The 27,101-nt window shown below is 40.6% G+C and overlaps 1 protein-coding gene across 3 annotated transcripts in view; it reads left to right on the top strand.

The window, feature by feature from the left end:
* Positions 1-26,777, top strand: part of ajap1 (adherens junctions associated protein 1) — a 44,262-nt gene extending 17,485 nt beyond the window's left edge. For all 3 annotated transcript variants that reach the window (XM_027007579.3, XM_027007580.3, XM_081707867.1), the window contains 5 exons: positions 1,711-2,453; positions 18,781-18,868; positions 19,151-19,393; positions 22,528-22,651; positions 22,936-26,777. In XM_027007579.3, the coding sequence (XP_026863380.2) occupies positions 1,711-2,453; positions 18,781-18,868; positions 19,151-19,393; positions 22,528-22,600 (1,147 nt within the window). In that variant the 3' untranslated portion in view covers positions 22,601-22,651; positions 22,936-26,777. The remainder of the gene's footprint in view (positions 1-1,710; positions 2,454-18,780; positions 18,869-19,150; positions 19,394-22,527; positions 22,652-22,935) is intronic.
* Positions 26,778-27,101: the final 324 nt, after the last annotated feature.

Below are 27,101 nucleotides of genomic sequence, written 5' to 3'. Positions count from 1 at the left end.
GAATCTCAGTCTGTGTGCATAACTTCTGCTGCTAGTGTACTGCTTTGTTCATTCATGCATATGTGTAAAGAAATGAGATTACCATAAGGTGCATTTTATGCTCCAGCTGCCTTACGTTTGCTCTTAGGGATGACACTGGATCAGCTGTAAGCTTGCAGACAGATGACGTCCTTACCACATGAAGAAAAGACTTTGTATTAGTCCCGCTCCAGAGTATCCCCGCTGGCCTTCCTCCCTGAGACTCCATAATATTTGCATTCGCTGACACTTACCTCCTCTTCTAAACAAACAGAGGACAGACAGGCATTAGACCAAATTTGCTCCTCCGACATCACTGCCTAATGTAAACACAGTGGCCACGGTCAGACAGGAATTATCCTCTAATGTGCTAAATAATTGCGAGGGCGAGGCGGAGCTGGGGAAGGCATATGCTGTCACAGGCCTGTGAGAGACCAGGCCCCCATGGGACGAGACCTGTAGGGTTGTTGGATCTCTATAATGAACTCAGACTAGCTGTTGTCCCACGCTCCTGACTACTGCCACCTTAGATCTCAGAGATACTCTTTAAAAAGAGGGAGACAGTAAGCAAATTAGGAATGCTGAACTATGACATTTATTGTAGCAGTTTGGGTCAGTGAAGTAAAGTTAATCTAAGATCAAGAAAGTTTGTTCTTTGTAATTGTAGAAATGTATGTCTTTGGAAGGAACAGCTACACATTGCACAATGGACATATGCAATCTGTCTTCTCTGGCTCTGTGTGTGTGTGTGTGAGTGTGTGTGTGTGTGTGTGTGTGTGTGTGTGTGTGTGTGTGTGTTTGTAAGAGAGAGAGAGAGAGAGAGAATGTGTCTGAGGTTTCTAATCCCTCTAAATTAGCTTTTGGCTGTTTCTGGGCTTGCTGAAGAACAGTACAGATTACAGATGTACCTTGATGAAACAGCTGCAGCCCTGAATCAGTGAAACTCAATGAAACTCTCCTACATTCAGTCAGCACAAGGATGAGCCCAAAAAGGATGGCATCAGTCATTCCAAAACAATCAGCTTTGTATCCTCACTAAGGCAAGCCAACTGTGCCAATCTTCCCAACGTGTATCTTAAACATATCATCAGTAAAATAAGCATGATGACTGAAGGACACTATGCCGTAGAACTGTATGTGATATTATTCATTCAGGTGAAACCTAATAAATCCATCTTTTGAGAGTACTCGGTAATTCACTGTAAACAAAACATGACTGCCATATCCAAATGTGCTTCTCTAGTACTTTAAAATCAAATGAAAAGCAGAAAACAAAACTTCAAGCAATTGCAGCATTAGTTTGTTGTTACAGTGCCAGAGATTTACACTGTGACAGTAGCCTCAGAATCCTTGGGTCAGTGGAGATTGGACGTGTTATCAGGGTCTTACAAAATTGCTTCAGTATGTTTAGAGTGACCTTTATGATGGGAAAGGAGAATACAAAATTAATTATTATTAGAGTTCCATTGGCACAGGTTTAGTGAGCCACAGAGCAGAACGAAGAAAACCAGCAGACTGTGAAACAGCATTTGGTATAAGGACATGACTATTGAAAAAATGTTTCCGTTCCAGTGGAGTGACGAAGCAACGAGCACACCCCTCCTCCCAAGGAGAGCACGGAGGGGAGGGGCGATGAGAAGGGCTGGTCAAGGTGCCCCAGTTAGGCTCACCTGTTTTTCTCTCTCTCTCCAGTTCCATGGCTGCTTTAAGACCTTCGGGAGTTCTGGGTTGCAGAATGTGGATCTTCCTTGGGCTTGTCCACCTCACAATGGATCTGTCTCTCTGTGCTCCAGCGGGGCAGGCCCTTACACTCAAGCTGCTGCCTCGGCCAGTGCCCCGCTTAAAGAGCCGCTCCCTGGCTGCCCGGGACACGCCCGGCAGCCAGCACTGGAGGACTCTGGTTACCTGGCAGCGCAGTGTCTCCCCTTCCATCCCACTGTCTGGCTACCGAGGAGGAGGAGGGGGGCCAGGGTCCAAACTTCGGGCTCAGAGGCACAGGCGTCACCTCTGCGAGGACTGTAGCTCTGGCTTCACCTCCTCCGAAGGAGGGGAGTCGCTGGAGTTTTTGGAGGGCAGCAGGGAGGACATTGTGCGGTACCTGGAGCGGTCACGCCGGCAGCTGAAGTGGGACAGCTACTATGGTGCACAGGAAGGGAGGACCACCACGGTGGCGGGATTTATCGACTGGGGGCCAACGGGGACGGACGAGGGGTCCGAGGACGAGATTAAAATGATCGCCAACACCCGGGCCACCACGAAAGCCTCCACCACTACTACCACTACTACCACTAGCATCACCACCACTAGCACACGCAGCCCCCAAAGAACTTACGCGGTGGTGACCACCGCCCATCCCAGGAGGCTGAGCACCACGCAGCCTAATATTAACCTCGGGGTGACTGCCAGGCCACAGAAGCCATTTGTGGACACACCAGGTAGGAGGGTAATGTTATTCACACACATAGGAGTACTGGACTGTTCCTATTAGACTAGGGACATTACATTTTAAGAGCACTCTCACAGATACCCTAAGAGCTTTCACATGGTGATCATCTGATGGTGGTGTATATTTAAACACCAATGCATAGAGTTATTTAGGGCTATTACCCAATACACCAACACAAATAATATCTAAAGATCACTAAAAGCAATATTAATTATTTAAGCCCATAATTAGGTTTAGAGGATTAAATAGTAATTCAAGTCCCAGTATATATTAGGAGCTAGTTTTTAGCATACACTTAATGGAAATCACACCCACCACCTTGTCTCATTTCATTATATGAACAATTTTATCAATGCTTTCAGTGAATTTCCATCAGACAAAGCAAATATGCAATTTCAAAGACTGATGAGTTGTGTTTGCATTACCATGTGAGTCTGACCAATTCACCATTCGATTATAGCTTAACAAAGAAGATTTACAGGTACCAGATTGTCACATTATGCAATAGGACCAATGTGTCTTTTATGTTTTGACTCATTAAAAATGAAGACTTGCATTTCCTGCACCAGTTTTTAAAACAGTAAAAAAAAGATCTGGTAAGCATTATGCTCATCATGGGAAGATGATCCGAGCATTTGAGTAGGAAACATGGTGAGCCTCTTGTCTGCCACAAAGCTTCCGTATCACATTACCATAAGCAGTTGTTGGGGTTGAGTCTGTTCATATGTTGTGCTTTTTGGCCTTTTGGCTGCAGTTCTTTTATAGGCAGCTGGTTGAGTGGCATGTTTAGTGGTGCCACCTCAGGAGATGTATTATGGTCCATGGTCCATTAAAAAACTCAGAGCTCAGGCACAGTCAGCTTTGTGTTATGTTTCCTGAGTGCTGAAGGAGTTGGTGCCTTCTATGTGCCTTAAAGAAATATTTCTGCACATTTTAAAGCAATGTTAGAATTTTGTCTTTTTTTATGAAACGAGTAAACTGCATCCCATTCCAAACAGTCTTGTATAGCCACAAGCCTAAACAGCTCAACATGACGTCCTTAGATAATTCTGTGAATTATGAATATTTTAATATATTCACTGAAAAATTTAGCATAAAAGTTCTAGTGCACTATTAGCTTTATATCTAGTATTTTGACCATATGAATTTGTGAGCCTGTGCTCCTATGCCTAAGATGTGCATATGTAGTGATTTAAATAACAGCAGTGCATAAGCATTGTAAGGTTCAGTCTAAGATTACATGAGTTGTATTATTGCATTGCATGCATTGTATTCTTTATCTGCAGAAATATATTTATGCATGAGCATTTTCTTTTAAGAGTTCTTACATGCCAAAACTTGCCCATGAAATGTTTTGGTCATGAAAATTGGATTTAATGATATGGTAGACTGATCCACTTGCACTATTAGAATAGAAGACAGGTTTGCAAGAGTTGTTTACAGGCCTCTAAAACTAAGAAATTCACAGGCCTGTTAAGTCATCAATTTGACCAGGTTTCCACATTAGCACACCATTGTTGTATCAGTCTATGGGTAAATTACCTATAACACTGCCATAAAAAACAAATTCATGTCTAAGAGTATATGAGCCAGCTCAATGTTTTAGGTATTTTACAGGTGCATAAAGTTACACAATGTACAATAATATTTTCAAGTTTGGAGTGATATACATTACTGGCTATAGATATAGTGGTTACTCCTTATTTAATTATGCCTTTCGGATTTCTAATACTTTTATCTGGAGATTTAGGATGCTTTGGGATGTGGTGATGAGTAGTCTTAGAAAAACCTTAAACACCAAATTTTGAAATTGATGAAGATTTAAACCCAGGCTGTACTGGGAGGTCCAATGCAGCCCATAATAATAAAAAGAACAGTGCTTGTATGTAAAGTAAAAAGGCTCTGAATACAAAATCTCACATTTCATATGCAGATACAGGACTTGCAATGTTAACAGGTGTGCTGCTATCTGATGCTACATGTGGGGACATGTGTTACTGGGCCTGGCCTTCCTGATGAGTGCTGGACCTGTCATGGCATAATCCAATATTTTTAGCTGAATTCATTTCACTGGTTTGCAGGCTTTCCACTCCTGTGTGTGAAAGCAAGTGTAACCAGCTCATCAATAAAATGCTATTATGCTTTTATAGTTTCTTATATTGAAGCACCTTATAAGCATGATGCTGGTGGTAGTTGATCTTAACACTGTAATGGAATGTCCAGTCATATGAATTTCAATCACCCCTAGATAATGATTAGCCTATCCTTTGCCCATTACTGTCAATGTAATTATAGAGAAGTTAAATTCTCTTATTGTATAAAATGATAAACCACGTACAGAGAAAAGTAGCTCAAAAGCTGCTGAATCAGAAAGCCAATGCAGAAGGAAGGAAGTTTAGCCAAGGAGCTCAGATCAGTTGTGCCTCACGTTACATTTAAGATAAACAGATTAACCTGCAGTCCACAACTGTGTTGTCTTGTAACTCTTGTCAGAATCTGGATTTGTCTCAGATCTTTGTGTATTAAGCAGGCCGTTGGATTAGGTATGACTTGTTTATATATGGAATGAAAGCATGTCGTGCCTGGAGGCAAACTGTAATTATGCACTTCTTAGACAGCAGGAGTGAAATTTTCATGATGAAACAAAATCCCTGTCAAGGTGACTGCTGGCTGTTTCCGTGTTCAGGGGGCCTTTCAGGCTAATCTCGCTCTCCACAGAGGATCATGCTGAGATCAAAACACTTTTTGACACAGAACACTCGCAAATTATGGGAGGCTGACCATAAATGCAAAGTAACTGTTTGCGTGGCATGCAGGCTAGGATTCACTCCACCGTTTATCACGTCTCTCGTTTCTCATGTATGAGACTGGAACTGCCAGTGCAGGAATGGATCCCAGAAGGGAAGCACCAGAACGGCTGCACGTTTTAGTTTCCTTAAGTTGGCTTACGGGATACATTATTGGAGGGAAAACCTCACAACACAACGGAGCCTCAGTGCTGGGGGAATATCAACTGGTTAAACATTTTACATTGTCGGCATTTATCAGACGCTCTTATCCACAGCATCTTACTAATGTGCTTTGTCATCTACTCATAGAATATATTCTAGCCACTACAGTAGGTTAGAATTCAAGATACTGTAGAACTAGAATACAGCTGAAATTCTGGAATCAATGCCAATACCTACAAGTGCAAAATAAGCACTGTTCAGAAATATATACAGTAATATTGGATGAAGTCTTATGCTACAAAGAAAACGAATGTTATTTGCGATGCGACTTCATGCATAACGCTTATATTAGTTTATGTGGCAACTAAAAAACATGTGGGAGTTTAGAATTTTAGATTGTACATCTCTTTATTTTGAAATGTGAAGCTGTTTTAACGTTGTAAAACATCTGAATATTGTGTTAAGCAAAGGAAAACATTTGAAAAACAAATAGAAAGCTTGCATTTTAAAATTAACCTACTGCAATGGCCTTATATCATATAGCTATATTAGTTATCAAAATGAACATTAAAACTGCCTAGATTTTACAGCTGTAAAGCGAACTCACTTAACCAGAACCACCATAAAAACACAGCTAACTAGCTAAAGTTAGTAACTACTAACTAAACAAGTTAGCTAGGTTAGCTAACAGTTAGCAAATGCTAGCTATATCAATTTGCCAGAACAATCCCAAATTAGTTAAACAAGCTGTTAGCTAGCGAACTAAATTAACATTAGCTGGTTGGCTAGCAACTAACACTAACGTTTCACTATCATATTGAAAAACTAACCCCAAATGCACAACTTGACTAGCGTTAGCTAGGCAGCCAGCCATCTTAGCGAGCAAGCTAGTCAGCAACGTGTAGCTTCTCCACTAATGTTCTCTCAAATGGATTTTGGAGAAGATATCTTATTAAATTTTGTGGCGCCTGAAACGCCTTGCCATGAGTAATCGCTTTCACCACTGCCAATAATGTCTACTCCACCACTGGCTGACTATGTTATCAATAAGGTCCACTCTCTCTACTCCACCACTGACTCCGTTATCAATCTCTACTCCACCCCTGACAGACTCTGTTATCAATAACATCTATCCTCTCTACTCCACCAATGACTGACGGATATCAATAACATCCACCCTCTCTACTCCACCACTAACTGACTTTGCTTAGGGCAACAAATGAAGCGCCATTTAGCATCAGATTCGAGGGCGCTGATTGGCTAAATTTATGTTGCCATGTGCGTATCTTGTGTCAGCAACTGTCAGCAATTCGCTGCGCAACTGCTCTGACTGGGCGATCGCCCCAGATCGCCACATAAGAGAGAGAAAATTAACCAGGAAGCTAATTTTCCCCAATATATTTTATGTGTTATACGTTATTAGACGTTTTAGCACACTCATAGTTAAACTAAGCAGTTATTGATTATTAAAAACAATGTTTATTTTAAACATGAAAATAACAAACAGGGTGGGCGGCCGCCTAGCGCCCTCTATTGGCCAACCTCAACTGGTATCTATATACTGTACGTAATACGGCTAGGCGGATTCTTCTCAGGGGTTTACTGTGGCCTGTTACTGTGGCCTGATCTCACTGAAAGTGTAAAGTGTACCAGTGGAGATGGAAGCATGCTCTGTTACTTGTGAGATAATGTCTGTGTAACCCTTTTTGCCTTCCCCTCTGTCTCCATTTTCTACCTGGAGCTATGTGAAGTTTCTCATCTCTGATCCGTGCTGTGGAAGCACATTTAGAAAACACTAATTGCTAATTAGTGCCTAATTAGCAATGACAGAATCCCCCCCCCCCCCCCCCCGACTAAACGGCTAATCTAAGTTTTGAATTTATAAATATTATATAAAAGAAAATGTGACAGAAAGAGAAATAACATCCCTGCAGTAGCGGCTTCCCAAGCACACAGTGGTGAGCAGTAATAAACAATATATAACCCTACTTAAATTACTCACAGAGTTTGGGATTACTGCAGGATTACAGGATTGCTTTAACATCCAGATTACCATGAGGAAGAAAACTGCATTTTTTGAGTCTCAAAAAGTAAGATGAGAATCAATGGCAGTTTAGTTATTGTATTAATCATAGGTAAATATTCATTTTAACACAGAGAATGCTGACTATTAAATATCCCAAAACCTAAATATTTTCCAATAAAGTTTAAGACAGAATTGTATATGTTACGTGCGATCAGAAATATACAGAATCAATCCAAACTTGATTTTGAGCTTTTACTTTTTTAAATAGAAAAAAAAAAGAAAACAATGAATAATGGGATAATGTCATATCACTGCTGATTCTTGTATTTTGTCTAGAAAAGACCATGAGTTCCTGACACTGGTATTTAATCAACATTCAAGGCAACTTGGAAACTGCATACATCTTCCTCGTGCAGCCCTATGCATGCATTGTGTCTCCAAGGCCTCTGTGGCTCTGTGTCTGTGTGGAGTTTTATTGCTCTCGAACCTCACCCCAGAGACACCATCCAATCCCAATGCTGCAATATTTCAGGTCTGAATGAGGCATTTGATTTCAAGCCTGAATGACCTTGACTTTGGGACTGTCTTGTCACAGCACAAGCAACAATATACAGTAACTTAAAATGACTCAGCTATTTCCTACACGTGTTTCTATGTGAACGGCAAGTGTGGCAGTGTGTGTCTGTGTTATAGTTATAATTCAGATATTCCCAGATGCTCCTATCTTTAGCCACTGAGCCAGTTTTGTGGATCCTGGCAGATGGAGGTGTCATGCTCGATATTGCTCTGTTGCCTTAAACATCGCACATACCTGCAATTCCTTAGTTTGAACTTGTTATCACCAACTTCCCCCCCCACAGCATAATATAGATTAATGCAACATTTTGTTAGCAGGAAAAAAAAAAATAGAAATATCCAAAGTGGGTTTTCCTTAAGAATTAATGCTAATATTAACAGCTGGTGATTCAGAACGGGTCACACTGAAGTATTTAATGAAATCTGGTGAAATTATGTTTCAACATCATAATGATTCCAGAGGGGATACGCTAGGCCTAATGAAGGGTGCATATCGTGATAATATGATAATTAATGTAGCTCTTCTAATTCACAGTCCACTTAAAACCATCCTCTAATGTACATATCTTCTTCCAGCAGGCAGAACACAGTTATGATAACTATCAGCCAGCCCTGCTTGTGTTATTTCATATTCTCCTAAAGTAACAGAACATACCTAATGCAAATCCCCCCCAACTTGCTTATTACCAGAAGCAAGTTTGTACCATTAGACCAAAATGTATTTGTACTCTCAGGAAACATAAAAAATGAAAACCTTAATTTGTAGAGGGATTTGTAGGTTCTCCTTTTTTGATATTCTTTTCCACAAGCAGTTTTGTGACACTGCCTTTTGTCACTGTGACATATTCAATATATTATGTCAAATGTAGCCACTTTAAAAGGTGATAGTCTAACAGTTCAGCTCATTTTTGCAAAAATACAGGGATATGTCTCATGCCTTAATAAGCTCTCAGGAAGGAAATAATGAAGTATCTGTATCCAGGGCAACTTCATTATCCCTTAAGTAATACAATCACAATGACTTATGCATCTGACCAGCTCAGTCTCATGTGGAGAAAGTTCTTTGGACAATGATTGAATTATGCGGTGCTATCTTTGACTTTCGGGGAAAAGGCATTTGGAATAATTGACTTTGATCCTCCCCTGCTCTCCCATTCTGCATCTTACTGACCATTTCTGTGTCTCTCGCTCTCTCTCCTTCCTTCCCCAGTAAGTGTTTTGGATTGCCACAGCTCAGTGGAAATCAAGTGAGATTGACACTTTGACATCAGCGTTAATTGGGAATCGCAAGGCATCAGCGGGAGCAATAAGAGGCTTCCCATGGCCAGGTGGAGAGCGTGGGAGGATGAACAGAGGGGGAGGAGAGGAAGAGAGAGAGAAAGAAGGAGGGATATTGGTTAACACGTAGCAGAGGCAAAACATTAGGTGTAAGGGCTTGTTGTTTATGTTTTTTTGGCATCTGTTGGTTGGCAAGGTTTCCGTCCTGTCTGTTTTCAGTTTTGAATGGAAAACGGAGCTTTTCAAATTTACCATGATCCCAGAGGAAAAGAATGCCATCAGCAAGCATAAATCCAAAGACAAAAGAATGAGAAATGTGAACTTTCTTTCCTTAACAATGAAGTAAGGTGATATACCTACATGTGCAAAAAGAGTTATTAGAGTATCAATCTTTGACATGATTTCTGGAGATACAAGGTGCATTACTTATCTTTGCAGACAGTGGTTATGAGTTCAAATAAACACTTTCAGGTGGCAGAATAATTATTTTACAGCTACACAGTTTTGAACTGTGTCCCTTTTCTGAATTAGTCTATTTCTCAGTGGAGGCTTGGCTAAATTGTTGATAAAGAAAAAGACTCACACCTTCTTAAGCCACCCATGATTATCAATTATGAAGTCCTGTCATTACCTAATGACTAACAGGAAGAAGAGGGGATACTTGGCATTGACCTTTTTTTCCACTGACTGATGGATCTTGTTAGAAAAGTGGGTAGAAAAAAGAGTCCTGATACTGAAATTGGCTTCTGACATCATCACATTTGAATTAGAGTATTTGATTGTAGTTGGCAGCTGATTTAACTAGAGTTTGATCCCACCTTTCTTCTCTGGAAGCCTCTGTGTGTGGTTTGGATGTTAGGATTTTCTGAACATAATTTTTATTATAGTCAGAGAAACATATGAGAAAGAAGGAAGGAAATCTTTATAGACTCCTGATCTCATCTAAAATTATTTCCTATCACTTTATACTCCCACAGTGAATTACATTTTCTCACATTATAAAATTCCATAATTCATATTGGAAATTAAATAAGAGTCTCGAGATTACTGGAGAGGATCTCCATGGTGAGATCTCCAGGGGTTGGAGGCAGTAATGATGTCCAGTGCCTACCACAATCGGTGCCAGAGTAACTTATTTTAAAAACCCTGTTTGGCAGTTGCACTGCACACAGCCCAGCTCTAAGTATTGGCTTGTCCCCGACGTCCTCAAGGATTATTATTTAAACTGGCTAAATGTGCTTCTGTACCAATGTTTTTGTGTACCAATGTTGTCCTGGTTTCCCAAAGGGATACAACACATACTAAAGCACAAAGATTATGTAAGGAAAGTAGAGCACTCACTTAAGTTATTTTTTAACACTCCTGCTTTTAACAGGTTTGGCTGGCACTAGTAAATATTGTCTGGATCAGACTATGTAACTCTTTAGTAAAAATGCCCTGTCTGTTAGGGCCTCCCTCTTCTTTAGGAAGCATCTTCCCATGGCTTTCCCTACAAGAACATCTACCGGTCAGTGGATCTGGCTTGCCCTAATATAATCTTTAGCTCCACTTCTCCAAACCGAATGTCCTAAATCTTCATGGTGTCACCGTCTAAACCCTCAGCACTGCAGACTGGTGCCGTCTTGCCTGCTCACAAAATTATAACCTTGAGGGCTCAAGCTCACTAGATCCTAGTGCGCTTTCTTGTCATGTGTTATCCAACACCAAAAGATGTAAGCTCTATATAGCTCTATATTTGGGGCCTACTTGGCCCAGAAAATGCTTCCATGTTTGTTGTTTTGCTAAATGCCCCACTTCCACCTGTTTGATGTCCTACGCCTGTCCACTACTTTAGACAATTAATATATATTTTTTCTTAGCATGTCCTAGAAGATCAAACCAGGCTAAGGGATTTTGTGGTGTTTTTTGAGGCTACCCTGCTCTGACCAAGTGGCTCTGTAACATGCCCTGCAGGAAGGTATACTGTATGAGGTGGGGTGGCATAGATAGTTTATCACCATCGTGTCTGCTAGGAGCTCTGGAAGTGACAGCTGTACACGGCAGCAGTTCAGAGGCGGCAGAGTTCGAGCCACACCTGTCCCTTGGGGTCTAGCCGCGTTGGTCCTGTTTCTGGGTAAAACTTGCCTAGAGACGGACACCAACCCTGCACATCAGAAGCAAGGTGACTAGATGGGGTGGCAGAGGTGGCAGGAAGGGGAGAAGAAGAGGCGCTCTCAGATACTGCAGAGGCAGACTCCCTACGGTAATACGGTATATGACTTTCTGTGAAAATTGGTTCTCAGAGTGTGTTGTATTTCTCTCTGTGAGTTTGGTCCAGATGGGTTGATGTATCGCCCTTTCCCGCTTCTGATACCTCGAGCCAGTAATCAGGGAGTAATAGACATTACTTTTAGCTTCAGGTTCCCAGTATTATATGACTATGCCTCACGGATATGACGGGTTGCTTATGACAGGCCTGTGGAATAACTCTCCTGATGGGAATCAATACATAAAACAGAAGGCCGGTCAACCAGTGTGAGGTTGAGCGCTGGCCAATGTCGAGGGCAAAATGCAACTCTCGTAAAAGAACACCACCCTTCCCTCATAAACAGATGAATATGTCACAGCATGCTTTCATAGCCCTGCTCATGTGATCTCAGGAGGAGAGGAGAGGACAGGAGAGGAGATTACACGGGAGCCTTATTATGCTAGTGTGGGACAAAAAAACTGGCATGCCCTATGCACTCCCCCCCTTCACAAAAACTGGCTTCAGTGTGGTGTTTCACCTTTAAACAGCATGCTACAGTTGTGCATCTTGAATCAGAATGTGCATGTGCGTGGTGTTTTGGACACAGTGAGAAGCAGATAACTGCAGTCCCACTGTGATCTGGGAGTGCAGCAGTGGGGAAGGAAGGAAACACCTCTACAAGCACAGGCGGCCCGCACGAAGTACCAGTGGACCTGGCAGAACAGCTCAGCATATTGTCAGCCAAATGAGCTAAACGGAACCTTCCAGGTCCACTTAATACAGACAGTTCATGGAGGGCAGTGGAAAACAACTAGAAGAACATTTAAAAGGGTACCTCCAGGATCAACTCAGAACGCGCTGTGTTTTAGGTGCTGTCAAACTTCTTTTGGGCCACTCATTCAACCAAAATTGCTTTGGCACAAGTATGTTGCTGTTAAAGGAAGCCAATGAAATGTCAGTGCACTTTGTACTATTTTAACTTTTAACTTAAAGAGAGAGAAACAACTTGCTGGCTCTGCATCTCAATCTGTTCTTTTTATTTTTAACCCCCGAGCCACACAACACAACACAACGTCTGTGCATGCTCCTACAAATAGAGTGTATTAAAGCTATACTTTCTCAGTTTGCATCTCATCCCTTATTAACTCGAATCCAAACTGTTTTAACAAAAATACTGTGTGGGCCAAATTTGTATATTTACAGCAAAATAAAGCAAACACACTGTTAAACAACTGCAACATTTCTGACATTGATAATTTTTTCCAAAGGGAAGCTAGGTTAAAGTCAGACTACAGTATTCACTTTTGGAAGGACTAGGAAATATTCTGCCCCATGACAATGCTTTCTGACCTAATAATGATATCTAACTGAAGGTTTTACTATGTGCTCTGAGCAGGTTACAGCAGATCCAGTTTTACTTATATCGGTTCAGTTTGCACAGTGGTGTCTTTGCTGTTTTCACCGTTTTCAATGAGTAGGTGTTGCCTGTTTCCCCTTCCAAGGTCTCCTTTGCGAGGTTTGGATGACAAATAGCCTGAGGCTTGAAGATGAATCCTGAAAAGTCCAGTAGTGCTCCACTCTTTAACTCCATCAACGTTCATTATGACCTTATCTCCAATTTAGAGGGCTGGAAAAGATATTGCCAATTATCTCTTGTTGTATTCTCTTGTGTAATCTCAGTTTTGGTATCATTATGGAAGATGAGTAGTTTGGAAGATGGCTTTTGGCAATTTTCACTGCTCTTTTGGTCATCCCATTAGCTTAGTTTGGACTTTGTTTTATTTGTGATGTTGCACTTAACTGTAAAGTTGTCAAATTGCTGGGATTTGAATTGTGGATCATTGTCTGTCAAAATTTCTTCTGGGCTACCAAACATAAAGATGATGCTAACAAGCTTTTGCATAACTGCACTGCTTGATTCCTTGTGAGGTTAAGCATTTCCAGTCATCATGAATAGTTGTCATTATCAATGAGGTAGGTTCTCCCATTTAATTCGTAGAGATTTGCTGCTATTTTCTGCTGCTGTTTTCTGGGAGTTCAGGCAGGGCTCTCGGTGCTGGCTAGGCTTGTGCTTACTGCAGTGTTGACACCTCGACACTTGGACACTTGTCCTTCACAGCTTTGCTTTGCTGGTGTGGAGCCACCATACAGAATCTCTCTCTCTCTCTCTCTCTATATATATATATATATATATATACATATATATGTGTGTGTGTGTATATATATATATATATATATATATATATATGTGTGTGTATATATATATATGTATATATGTGTGTGTGTGTGTGTGTGTATATATATATATATATATATATATATATATATATATATATATATATATATATATATATATATATATATATATATATATATATATATATATGTACACACACACACACACTTTTGGTGGATTCTCTTTCTCTCCACGGCGGATTCTCTTCAAAATTTCAGTTTAAATGACTAAGAACATCTCTATCTGCACAAAATTCCTGGTCTTGTTTAGCTACATTCCTGACAGGCAGACCATCTGTCCTCAATGTCCTGAAGAATGAGGTGGAGAGTGTGATCTTTTCTGGTCTCCTCTTTAGTGGACTCCATCACTGGTTTTCTCTCCACTTTCTCAATTGCACTGACATATGCTTTACCATCTATTTCCAGTCCTGAACTATCCACTTCTGGTTTTGTGTGCATAGATAGGGCGTCGGTGAGTACCAGGTTCTTACCAGGCACAAATTCTGTGATGAAGTTCAACCCTATCAGGCACAGCAGTAACCACTGGAATCACAGGGGCACCTTGTCCAGATCTTTGTTGTTAATCAGTTTCACCAATGATTTGTGGTCGGTAATTAGTTTGTAGCATTCCAGTCCACACAGATACTGATGGAATATCTCAGCTGCTCAAACACTTGTGAGACACTCATTTTCTGTTTGAGCATGGTGCTTCAGAGAATGTTTGTGAACAAAAGGCAGTTGGCTTGAGGACACTATCATGTTCTTATAGCAGAACCCCCAAGCCAAAGCCACTTGCATTAGTGCTGACCACTGCTGGATGCTTTGGGCTGAAATTCTGTGGGTGCTGACCAAATCAGTGATTTCACCTTCTGAAAAGCTGCTGGGGGGCCTACATCCACACCACATCTCCTGGAAGTAGGTAATTGAGGGGATGCAATACATTTGATAGGTAAGTGTCACCTTACAGAATTTACCAGGTCCAGCATCTATCGGAGCTCTGGTTTTGTGGCAGATGTAGACCTGCCGTTTCTCTCTTTCAGGATCTGAAGTAATGATTGCTCCAGTAATCACCTGCCCCAGGATATTTAGCTCCGTCTGCCTTAATTTGCACTTTTGGCAATTGTGTTTCAGGCCTGACTTTTGAATGGTGTCAAGGACCTTAACTAGTCTCTTGTCATGTCCCTCCATTGTAGATCCCTATTCCAAAATGTCATCCATATATATTACCGTACCCTCATGGTCACTCAGCAGCTCAAACATTTTCCTTGGAAAACTCTTGGGGGCCAACATGATACTAAATGGCAACCTTCTAAAGCAGAATCTCCTCTGTGGTGCAATAAATGTGACAGGTCTGACACTCTTCCTGGGGAATTTGCCAGAATCCACTAAGGTTAGGCAAGTAACTACAGTGCTTCCAGCCAGCCTATCATGTTCTTATAGCAGAACCCCTAAGCCAAAGCTGCATTAGTGCAGCTGACCTCAGGTGGAAGCTTTGGGCTGAAATACTGTGGGTGCTGACGAAATCAGTGGTTTCACCTTCCAAAAAGCCGCCCTTGCTCCCAACACATATTTTTGGGAGAATGGATGTCTTTCTTTTAACATATAACTTCCAGAAGTCATAGAAACACTAAGTTTCTCTGAAGGTTTTGCCACTAGCACCACTGGCACTACAAAGTGAGTTGGCTCCATCACATGTAATGGATAATAATATAATAGAAGCATCTGCCCTGATTCAATTGATTTGATAAAGGCACTAGTTCATTAGTTCCATGGTGGCTCATCGTCTGAAATCACTGAGTCTTCAAAGTCTGCTCTCTCCATGGCTTAATTACATATCTGAGGAAAAGATATCTACCTCTTCAGTAACTTCATGGATGGTCTTATTCTTGCATACAGATGCAATGTGGCCTAATTTGTGGCCTCACATTTGTGACGTTCTTTGTCCATGGCTGGACATTTTCCATTTGCAGTTTTTCTGAGAGAGTTATGTCTTTTTATCCCAATTTTGAGTCTGTTAAAAATTTTCTCATCCTTTTATGAGAACTCACAGTTAGTTCAGATAAATACCTTATGTAGCTCCCCTTGGCTTCCTGTGCTTGAGTATGAAAGTGAGCTCTTTCGAAAATAATGCTGCACTTCGGCACAAAATATGCATCAAACTTTGTGAGGTCAGCATCGTAGTCAAAATATGTTTTGCCTCTGGGGCCATACAGTAGATATGGGCACTTACTTGAACATTGGCGCATTCAACATTCATTTTCATGGCGCATTTCATTGGCGCATTCAACATTCATTTTCATGGCGCATTTCATTGGCGCATTTCAACATTCATTTTCATGGTGCATTTCATTGGCGCATTTCAACATTCATTTTCAAATATCATTGCCTCTATTCTAGTCATTCCTCTGGCTTTGAAAATGTCGGCTGATCCAGTGCTGAAAACTGCTATAACTGTGATAAGTCACCTATTGTTGTCAGATGGGGCAGTTGGGGCAGGTCATAAAACCTCAAAACAGGAAGCGGACCATCACAGAAAAGGTCATGAAGGTGTGCAGTGTGCTCACTGTACCCTGTATGTTTGTTTTGGCATAGCTACGGTGCTGCTGTGAGACTTCCTGATTAGGACCTAAGTGAATAACCTCAAAGTGTGAAACATGTTTTGTACCAGTAGAGATCCTGATGCCCTGACTGGCTGGGATTAGTTGTTAGGTTTGGTAAGACTCCTGCAAAAAGGCTGCTTCATCTGAAGGGCTGGATGGAAGTAAAAGCACTTACACACTCACAAGATTGGGTGGAGCCATGCTCAGCCTGCCTGGATTACTGTGATATCCCTCAGGCCTGCCTTAATCTTCCAGACATAGGCTGCTTGAAACACACACATAAACACATGCACACACACAAACACACAAAAACCCAAACGTAAGCCAACACATATAAACACCTACACACAATTCCATAAAGCAATTCACTGTTGATGCCATCAATTAACCTTGTCAGTGATGAAAACATATATAGAAATGAGATAGCAACAATCACAAGACGATATACTAGTAAATGACAACATCTTTGTTCAGACAGTAAACAAAAAGGGAGCTCATTAAAAACAATATTTGCTGGCGGAACCTATCAAGTTGTTGAGAGTTTGATAGGAAAGTGTAAGGTGCTCTTTGCATTCACGTCACAGCTGACTGAAGCAAACCACAGTGCAAAGCAGAAATCCTCAAATGACACTCACTTTCTGGTTTAAAAAACAATCCTAGTGTAATGTATTTCCTTTATAATATCCCTCCTCTATTACACAACTCTGCAGAGGCAGTACTGTGCAAATAAAAGTTTCAGCATGCTTATGGCAAAAAGAGCAATAAGTTCTTTCATTTTGAATTATGAATAAAACACTATTGCATGTGTGCACACAAATGCACATGCATACATATACACACTCACAGACAGGCACATGCGCACACACACACACACACACACACACACACAAATACATCCATGTGCCCACACCTACCCACACCCACACCCAACTCCATGTGTTGAATACTCTGCCTCTATAGATCTGGAGGATCAGCACTTTGAGGGCAGTGGAGTTAAATAAAACAATACACCATTCTGTATTCCCATCTCCACCAGCTATGGCACACTGCACCTAGAAGAGCAGCAGTGAAAGACCAAGGCCCACAGCTGGTCATGACACTATACTCCTCTGAGAGATCATACATGGCTTATATTACTTTATTGAACTTCTAAGTTTGTGGTGTACTAAATATCCACACTGGGTCAATATCTTTGTTTATTGGAAAAGAAAACCATCACCTGAAGCTTGTAAAGTAAAGCCTTGAGTTCTTGTATATTAGATGTACCACCTGGCTCAATACTTCTTTTAACTCATTTTCTCTGTCACGCCGTCACTCCCCCATTGACTAAGGAGGCGGAGATTTTCTAACCTGCTTCCTCTTCTGTTCTGCTGCGGAGGATGGTAAAACGTGATGGCAGATATCTGAGCTAATGCAGGCTCGTGACTGCCTATTGCTGTAAATCTGGGTTGTTTCCCCGCTGTGGCAGTGACCTCTATCATGCCGTAAACACAAGGTTCTAGGCCTGCCCCCCTAACCCAACCCTTTGCTCGCTCAGAATCACCTCACTGCAAGATGAATCCTCTGACCTCTCCTCTGCTACAGGTAAGGAAACACGGCTACTCTGATTGACATCTGGCTTTCGATTTAGGGGAACATTTGTCTTCCCTTACTTTGTCTCTTTGCCAAGTTAATCAAAATCACATGCACCACAAATACAAAGACTGCATAAAGAAAGTATGATTGGAAGTATGATTGCTAATGTTGTCACTGAACCTCCATTGGCCTCTTCTCCATGCTCAGCTTGCTCCTTTGTGAAAGCTGGTTTTCATGCCAGCTGCCATTCACTCATAGGGTGAATCTAAAGCAGCTCCTCCGGAGGCCGCACATTTACGTGGCTGCCTGTCCCCTCTCGCTTATGTATTGAATGGCCCATTAGGGCACTGCCTCCCCGCTCCATTCCGACCTTGCTGTCTGGCCCGCTCTTATAGTGCTAGTACGCCTGAACCAGGCGCGGAGGAGGATGGCCTCGGATCGCATGGCCACACGCTGAGCCTCTGCATGGGGATAGCAGAGGATAAACCTGCACTGTAATGGAACTCTCTGCAGGGTTTCCCACCCGCCGTTCTCGCCGAGACGTTGTTAAGTGACGTCAGCACACTGGGGTTGGACTTTGTTTTTCCGAGTTTCACGTGTATATAAATGGAATGCATCAGTGTTATGGGAATAATGAAAAGCAAACGCAAATGTAGTGGCTGTGCTGTAATATTGATTACGGTACCATCAAAAATTGTATTAGCTGAGTAGGATTGCTTGCTTGTCTCCTCACCGGGCTAAATTGCAAATAGATGAATTTGAGTGGAACTGTAGATGGATATGGATTTAAGGAGATGGATTTGAATGGAACTGAACTGGGATATTTTGGGGGCTGTTTTTGTTTGCAGGTCTGGCAGTACATCAGATCATTACCATCACTGTTTCCCTCATAATGGTCATTGCAGCCTTGATAACAACGCTAGTCCTTAAAAACTGGTAGGAAAGATTCTTTTTTAAAATATACATGATGTTAAAATCTGTCTCTCTCCTAGTCTCTGTCATTTACACACTCTCTATTACTTTCTAAAATATCTAGGTGCAAAAGCTAAGCATAAAAGTGACTTTGCCTATGTACAATCCTGCCTGAAGTTTAAATGCACCAGACTGTGTAGGGGCTCCTGTGTGCTTCCCCTATGCATGTTAAGTGTAAGATAGACACACAGGGGTTCAAGGTATGATTTTATGTTGGCTTTGTGAATTTGGTGCGTGTTTTTGTAGCTGTGCACAGTCGGGCAATGGCCACCACACTAGCCACCAGAGGAAGATTACCCAGCAGGAAGAGAGTTGCCAGAACCTGACCGACTTCACGCCAGCCCGGGTGCCCAGCAAGGTGGACATCTTCACCGCCTACAACGACAGTTTACAGTGCTCTCACGAGTGTGTGCGCACCGCTGTTCCCGTTTACACGGACGAGATGATTCAGCACACGCCCATCTACAAGACTGCGTACAATGGAAGCAGGTACAGAACTGGGTTCAGAGCCCTTTGGATGTGTAAAGTATCAGTCTAGTTTCCTTCAGTCGTTGACGGGTGTTTACTAAAGTGCGTCTGTGCTCGCAAGTGTCGCAATGTATTAGTGAAACTGTGCATACCTCAGGCAAAACAAGCCACTGGAGTCAAGACTGTGTATTGTGCAGAATTTCTGAGATGAAATATTCACTTCAATGTGGCATTCACATACACCCAGTGAGTTGCTCTAACAAACCATACTTTTCCTACAGTGCAAACAAACTGCAAGTGCATATGTCAGAATGTGAATGTGGTGTTTTTCTTTCTGATTTTTTTCCCCTTCTGGTCACATGACAAGAGTGAGGAAGGGTGGTGAAATATAGCAGTTTATTCTACTTTACAGTTAAAACTCATGTCACTGGGTGCCAGTTAAAGAGTCCTGACAGTGGAAACTAGAAAATAACTTCACAGGCGGGATCCTTTTCCATATCTCTATTTGGATATTTTTATCTCTATTTTTCTCTATTTATTCTTGGTAAACCCCCAAAGAACAAAATCAGCATAGATAAGCACACTCACTGTAGAAAGTACATATTATTGGGGTTTTTTTCCCAGTAATTCTATAAGACCACTTGAAAATTAGAAATACCAGTTTTTCCTGAAAATCTTGGCTCAAGTCTTGGAATGGACTTGAGTTTTCCTCAATTGTTTTCAGATTTTCTCAGCTTGAAAATGCGATTAGTAGAAACCAAGTTTATTAGCAGACTTAGCCTCCAGAGTTATTTGTATTATAATGAGAATGAATTGGGTCACATTTTACTTTAGCAAACTAATACACTTCTGTTATAACAACCGGAAATTCTTGAACTATATGTTCTTATACTACTTGGTGAATAGTCCCAAAACAGAAATAAGTGTGAACGTTTGATAAATCAGTGAACATTTTCTTACAGCTTGAGAAATATATTGTACAGGACTATTTTCCATGCAGGGGAACAGGTGAGGTCAGACTGGTGCTTTTACTGTGGGTTTGACAATTGTATTTTCAAGCAAATGTGCTGGGATTGTCCGTCTTTCTGTCAGTTTTGACAAGTTACGCCTTCCAAACAGCTTATAGTAGTTGTGGACCTGTCAGAAACTTTCTGAACAGTGGCTGTAACAGGGGGTTGCAGAAGAGAGTGTGATGATGGCTCCATCATCACAGGTGTAAAGGATTCAGCTCATTACACATTACTTCAGCCAAAGACTTTAATCAAGCCTGTATAGTCTGAGTAAAAATGGCACACACACAGTCGAAGAGAGATGCGCATATCTTGACAGTCAAAGTGCTCATTTTGGTATACATGTCAGATATTTAGTAGTCAAGATGACTAAACAAAACAACTTAAGTTACCTGATAGGAGATCCCAGGAAAATTAAGCACACATGTGAGGTGAGTCTCTCCTTTTCTGTGATAGGGTGGATCCATTCGTAGTCTCCAACGGGAGAGGAGCTCCACACGTGTACGCGCGCGCGCACACACACAAACACACACACACACACAGACACACACACACACACACACACACAGACAGTGAAGAGGCAAAAATTAAGAGGGCCAAAAGTACTGTGATGCGAAATATACTGTAATGGATTAAAATGATATGCATGTCTAAAATGGAGCTATTGACTTCGATAGCTTGTGAAGCTGAAGCGTATATTATTGTGACCCTGTAAATGGGTGTGGTGGGGAAATATAAGATATTCACATATTATATGGGATTGGCTGGGGGTCAGAACACATGGTTGCAGAGAGCTCTCCTAAGTCTATTATTGACTTTTGTAATATCAGGGAGAGAAGGCAAGTAAATCCTACTCCCTAGGCATGATTCAGATCCTGAAGACTGCTAAGCATCTGTTCTTTGTATTGTACACAGTCTTTTTGTACACTTTTTTATGTACACGTTTGTCACCTGAAAGACCTGGGGTTTGAGACTGGGTGGGATTGTTGCCCTCAGCCTTCATCATAATGAGCAGAGAAAAAATACTACATGCAATTTGACAAATCTCATTTCGGAGCTTGTTTCCTTGGCTCCATATTTAGCTTTCACCCCTGTATGACTCTGTTTGGAGGGTAGTTTATTTTTATTTGGAGGGGAATGGGGTTGACACTGTTGAATTGACATCAGTTTCACCACTGGAGTCAGGTCAGATGCAGCTCTGACTCTCCCAGATCTCCTGTAATTCTTTGCAAATGCTTGAATGTGTAATAATACACTGAAAGATTATCCAATTTACTAACCAATGTGCTGAATCCCTTCTGTTGTTATATTTGCCTGTTTCACAGTATGTTTTTGATGGTGTAAGGTGTGAAATCTCACAGTCTAACATAGTAACTTGCCAAGCCTATCAACTAGCATGAGTTGAATTCAGAGGTGCAATTCCACCACTTTCCAGATTATATTTAAAATATACAGATCAGAAGAATGATGCTTATACATATAGGCCAATTTTCTCCTTTTGCTCCAGACTGATCTGGTGTAAATTTTATACAGTTCAATGAATAATTGGTGTGCTACACTCCTTAAACTTGTGAAGAGTTTATCATCTGAATAAATGATCCTTCATGTAGTATAGATGTCCTGTGATAAACACTCTGATGATGTAAGGTTGAGCACGTTAGGAGGCAGACGCATGTGCGCAGAAGAGTGAGTTTTATTATGGGCAAATCCACATTCAGAGTCGTTAGAACAGTCCAGGGTCCATTTACCAACCTGTAGAGTCCAGGAATTCATGATTAAAAATGAAACAAGACATGCGATGACAGAAGGGAAGCCGGCTAAAACAAAGAGGCTAAGAAACATGAACAACTAGGAATTACAAATAAGAGCTCTCGCTCTCTCTCTCTCTCTCTCTCTCTCTCTCTCTCTCTCTCTCTCTCTCTCTCTCTCTCTCTCTCTCTCTCTCTCTCTCTCTCTCTCTCTCTCTCTCTCTCTCACACACACACGCACACGGATTAAATGCATGGTCTAATGAGCATGGAAACAGGGATGCTAGGAGGGTGGCCAATGATGACAGATCATATGAAACAGAGTATTAAGTAGTGTTAAAAAGGAGCATTAATGGTTATACGTCTCTGTGGGACCATGTCTGTGTTTTTTCCTCAGACCGTCGCCGACTGAAAGGCAGCTAATCCCTGTGGCCTTTGTGTCTGAGAAATGGTTTGAGATCTCCTGCTGAAGACCTTTTACTACCTGTGGGGTTGCTGCAACTTCCTCGTTTTTGACCCCGGTACACTCAATTTCTCAAATTCCTCACAAGTATACAGCACGTTATTCCTGCAGGCTATCACCTGCCTCTGATGAATGCTACTTTAATACAATATGTCTGTTGTATAGCACAGGTCAGAGCATAGAGTTGTGATATGCGCTGGTTTACTTTAAAGCAGTTTAAGATTTTAGTTTATGGTATAAATGTTCCATGAAACCAAACCATTGTTAATTGTTGTAATAAAAGTGCTTTTATGTGCTTTATAAATATCACTTTGTCCTAATTTGAACTTCCTATAATTGCAGGATCCCATTGGAAAACCTCAAATACATTTGATAACTAAAACAATAACACAAACAAAAGAACAACCTAAGCAATCGTGAAGTGAAGAAGTGGAAAGGAACATAGAGTTTTGTCTCCCTGGACCTGAAGTGAAGATGTTTATTTTTCTAAGATGATTGCAAATAGTGCAGTGCTATGGTTGTTACTCCAGATTATTTTCCATAGACTTCTGGTCATTTAGAGATGAAACAGTATACTTAGAGTTAATATATTATTATACATATATTACTGTATGTGTATGTGCTGGAGAAGATTGCCATTGCAGGTATTTTGGAGATGTGTTTTCTGATGGGTTGCCTTCACAGAACGGGGTGAATAGACTTTTCAGAACTCTGTGCCAATAATGCCAATATGTGCCACTTTATGTACAGATGGGATGCGTCTGAGAGTTGACTGAAGAACTACAGACATCAAGAGGTGTCATTTCTGTGACAGTATTCTATTTCGATCCATTCTTTTTGTATAGAAAGTACAACTATGTGTTTTGAAATAGTTGAACAAAATGTGTTGCCCATGTAAAAATATTTATAAGGAGCACTATTTGGTGAAAACCTTGCCCAACTTTTGAGTTTAATGTATTGTTATTAGGCCCCATTTTAAATGGAATAGTCTTCTATATTTTTGTACAAAGAGGTTACTCACACATCATTCAGTTCCAGTACACCTGAACTCTTGGGACTGTTAGCTTTCCATGTGAGTTGGAGCCAGGCGCGAACACATTTTTTAGAACCCCACTGTATAGATGATTCCAATTTAGTAGTCATCCACCACACCTCAATGGTTTTTCATTTGTCCAAGCAATGATGCCTCAACTAATTTTTAAAGTATCTTCTACTGGGTGCCACTCCTGAGAATTAACAGTTGGGCTGTAGGCTCGCCACAGTCACTTGGGTCCCCAGTGATGTTGTTTTGTACTGATCAGCACTGTTGAAGATCCTCAGTCAAGGGTTGGTCTAAGCCTCACACTTTTAACAATAGGACGCAATACATTTCGATTGTTTGTGCATCAGAATAATAAAAAAAAAGAAACAAACATGCTTTTTTTACAGGGACAGACAATGTACAGCTATCAGTTCTGTAGGGCTTATGATCAAACACTGAATCTGCTGTGTGCTTTATTTCTGTGCCAAGCCCTCGTTGAGTGCCAAGTTGATTTTTTAAATCATATGTAATATGTATCTTATTTATTTGTATGCTTCTGAAATTAAGGTGTACTGAAATATAAAAATATATGTAAACAAATGCAGGAATGGTACCGGGTGTGATACTAAAGTTTTTTTGTTTGTTTTTTCTCTCAAAACCACAAGAATAATCTGAATATAATTTATCTTTTGTTTGTTTGACCTTCTCAAATTTAAATCTGCTTGAGTGGAAGAGCAGAGAACATTTATTAAAAAGAAAAGTTTAAAAAGTTGTAATATTCCACTAGGGAAATGATAGAAATATACATTTTTTAAAATACAATACTGGGCACAAAATGTACCAGTCACATGTCAAAGCAGTGGGATGTTCAAATGAAGTAGTGGATCCAAACATGTCTCACTCACTCTCATGTGCTCTCTCTCTCTCTCTCTCTCTCTCTCTCTCTCTCTCTCTCTCTCTCTCTCTCTCTCTCTCTCTCTCTGTGTGTGTTTGTATTGATATTCATGTTTAAAATCAGCACAAATACAAGGCCAAAGAGTTATAGATGGTAGAATATAAGTAACCTTGAAAAAAATGTATAAAAAAGGGGTAAAAAATCCTAAACAGAATACCTTTATGATTAGGTAAAATAATAACATCACATAATTCATCTCAATATAATATAATAAAAAATAGCCTTTGGTGTAAAATGCATTACTGGTTCAATTTCTATACAGCACATCAAAAAAGTAATCCATGTGGGAGGATAAACAGTTTGCAAGAGCATATAATTGTGAAAAACAGACCTCCAACAACCTTATGTTTTTACAACTCCATTACGAAGCATAAATCCCACACATGCAATTCAAGATATGTAGGAGACCGTTGATGATCTATCTAACCACATTTCTGTTATAGTGCACTGACCATATATTGGAATCTGAAAGCAGTCCAACTACAAAAATAGTATGTTTCTAAGCATCTTTCCACAAACTGCAGTTCAGATCTTAGTCCTGGATGCACTGAGCAGGCAATGCCTTACAATGTCAGTCCTCTATTAGGACTCTTATGACATGTTCAGAAATGTAAATGGAAGGACCAAACTCAAACTTAAGATCAAGATCAAGATATAATACACTTCAAAGATCCACAGCAATAATTTGCATGGTTGAAGTGTGACATCCTAATTATTGCATTTATTGGCATGGCTGGTTTACACATGCTAATGTTAGAAAAAATGATTAAAAGATTTGATTGTCACCCATTTTATCTTAATTTTTTTTAACACTTTTTTTTTTTTTTTTTTTTATAAAAAATTAAAACTTCTGCCTGTTCGTTGTCCAAAGGGAACGGGAGTCATTACATGTAATTTTGGCTTTTGGATTCCAAACAGATTGACCATTGATGCCAAACTGAGCAAAACTCACTGTTCAACACCTTATGCCCATTCTTTGCTAAAGCATACGTCACAGTACTGGCAATGACAACTCTTGACAGTTCCATTTCGGATGTGTTATAGGAGAGGCTGTAATGCCTGCCTGATTGTTTGTCAGATCATCTATGAATAATTTATTTTGTTAAAACGTCAGATAAAAATATTATGGAACAACTTTTAATAGTGCACATCACTGGGAAAGGATTGAGTTCTTTGTATTACATAAACATATATATTCATTGCTTTTTATGAATTGGAAAATGCTTTTTGTCCTGTATTGTCTTTTATCACTATTGTTACTGGACAGTATGAAATAAGTTTAGAAATTTTGCTTACATGGTGTGCATGACAAAACATTACTTCTCTGTCCCCCTGTTGTGGGTAAAACTCAGTGCAGATATTTCAGTTGACAATGCAATACCTTAATCCAGGCTTGCTGGGACATTCCTCTTGTTAAGGGTGGCAGCAAGTCTCCCACTAACAAGGACCACATGTAATTTTCATAGGCTGACGAATGTGTTAGGTAATGTTGAACATTTACATCAGGACATCAGGATCAGGATATCAAAATGGAATGGAATGGAATTCAACTCATTGCATGGACTCTTATCAAGGTCACCATTTCACCCCTGAACAGTGTTCCCACTCAACTGTGCATCAAAAATAACTCGCAATTAAAGAATGAGATTCTTCAGAGTTTTATGTGATATATATTCTTAAATATTTAAAGTGGCATAGATGGGATTTTGTTTCTTCTGTCTGATCTGAAACTAAGTGCTGTTTCTTATGCCACCATACTGAAAAAAAAAACAGCCAGTTATATAGATACAGTATCACTGGTTTAATGCTATGAAGGAATGCACCCATTTGACACTCCATTTCAATATTAATAATGTTGCTTTATTACTTAAGGCAGCACCTAAAGGGATAGAAACACTGCCAAGTAGACGTGCTGTCACAGAGTCAGCTTGTATCCGAGGCCTGAGTTAAGTGCTGGTGGCCAGATGCCAGTACTAAGACTTCCCCCAGTAGAGTGTAGGATGGTATGGGAAGCGGCTTTCCACTGGGTTTACGATGGGTAAAAAAAAAGGTTTTGTTTTTGTCTTGCATCCACAGAAATTTCCAGCCTTAGCATCTGTCCTCAGTAAAGTTAATAAATGAACTGGTCCATTAAATGACCTGAAAAGGTGGACAACTGAGTGGCTTGCATTGTTGTGTTGTGTTTGTTTTTTTTTTTTTTGGGGGGGGGGGGGGTCTCTCCCTAGCTGTCTCAACCTATCGTTCATCATCATGATCTCCATCTTTCAGCCTCCATGTTACTCAGTGTTTGTTTGCTTCTTCACTTGTGGTCAACAAGGTCAACATGTCTGCCATACAAAAAGGACAGATGCTAAATGGCACCAGTATATTGGTGCATTTTAAATTGTGTGTAGAACTTTAGCCCTTAATGCAGGTTTCTAATTCACACAGAACACAGGGCACTTAATGTTGCTGAGAGGTATTAAACAATATTCTCTTCTGATAAAAATTTGAGTGGCATGGCATGATGAATGTCATTGGTGCAAGGTCTTG

Source organism: Electrophorus electricus, chromosome 25 (assembly GCF_041902795.1).
Source record: "Electrophorus electricus isolate QZ-2024a chromosome 25, ASM4190279v1, whole genome shotgun sequence".
In the NCBI taxonomy this organism is placed as follows: Eukaryota; Metazoa; Chordata; class Actinopteri; order Gymnotiformes; family Gymnotidae; genus Electrophorus; species Electrophorus electricus.
Note: the sequence above shows the minus strand (reverse complement) of the source record. Positions and strands in the feature narration are given on the sequence as shown.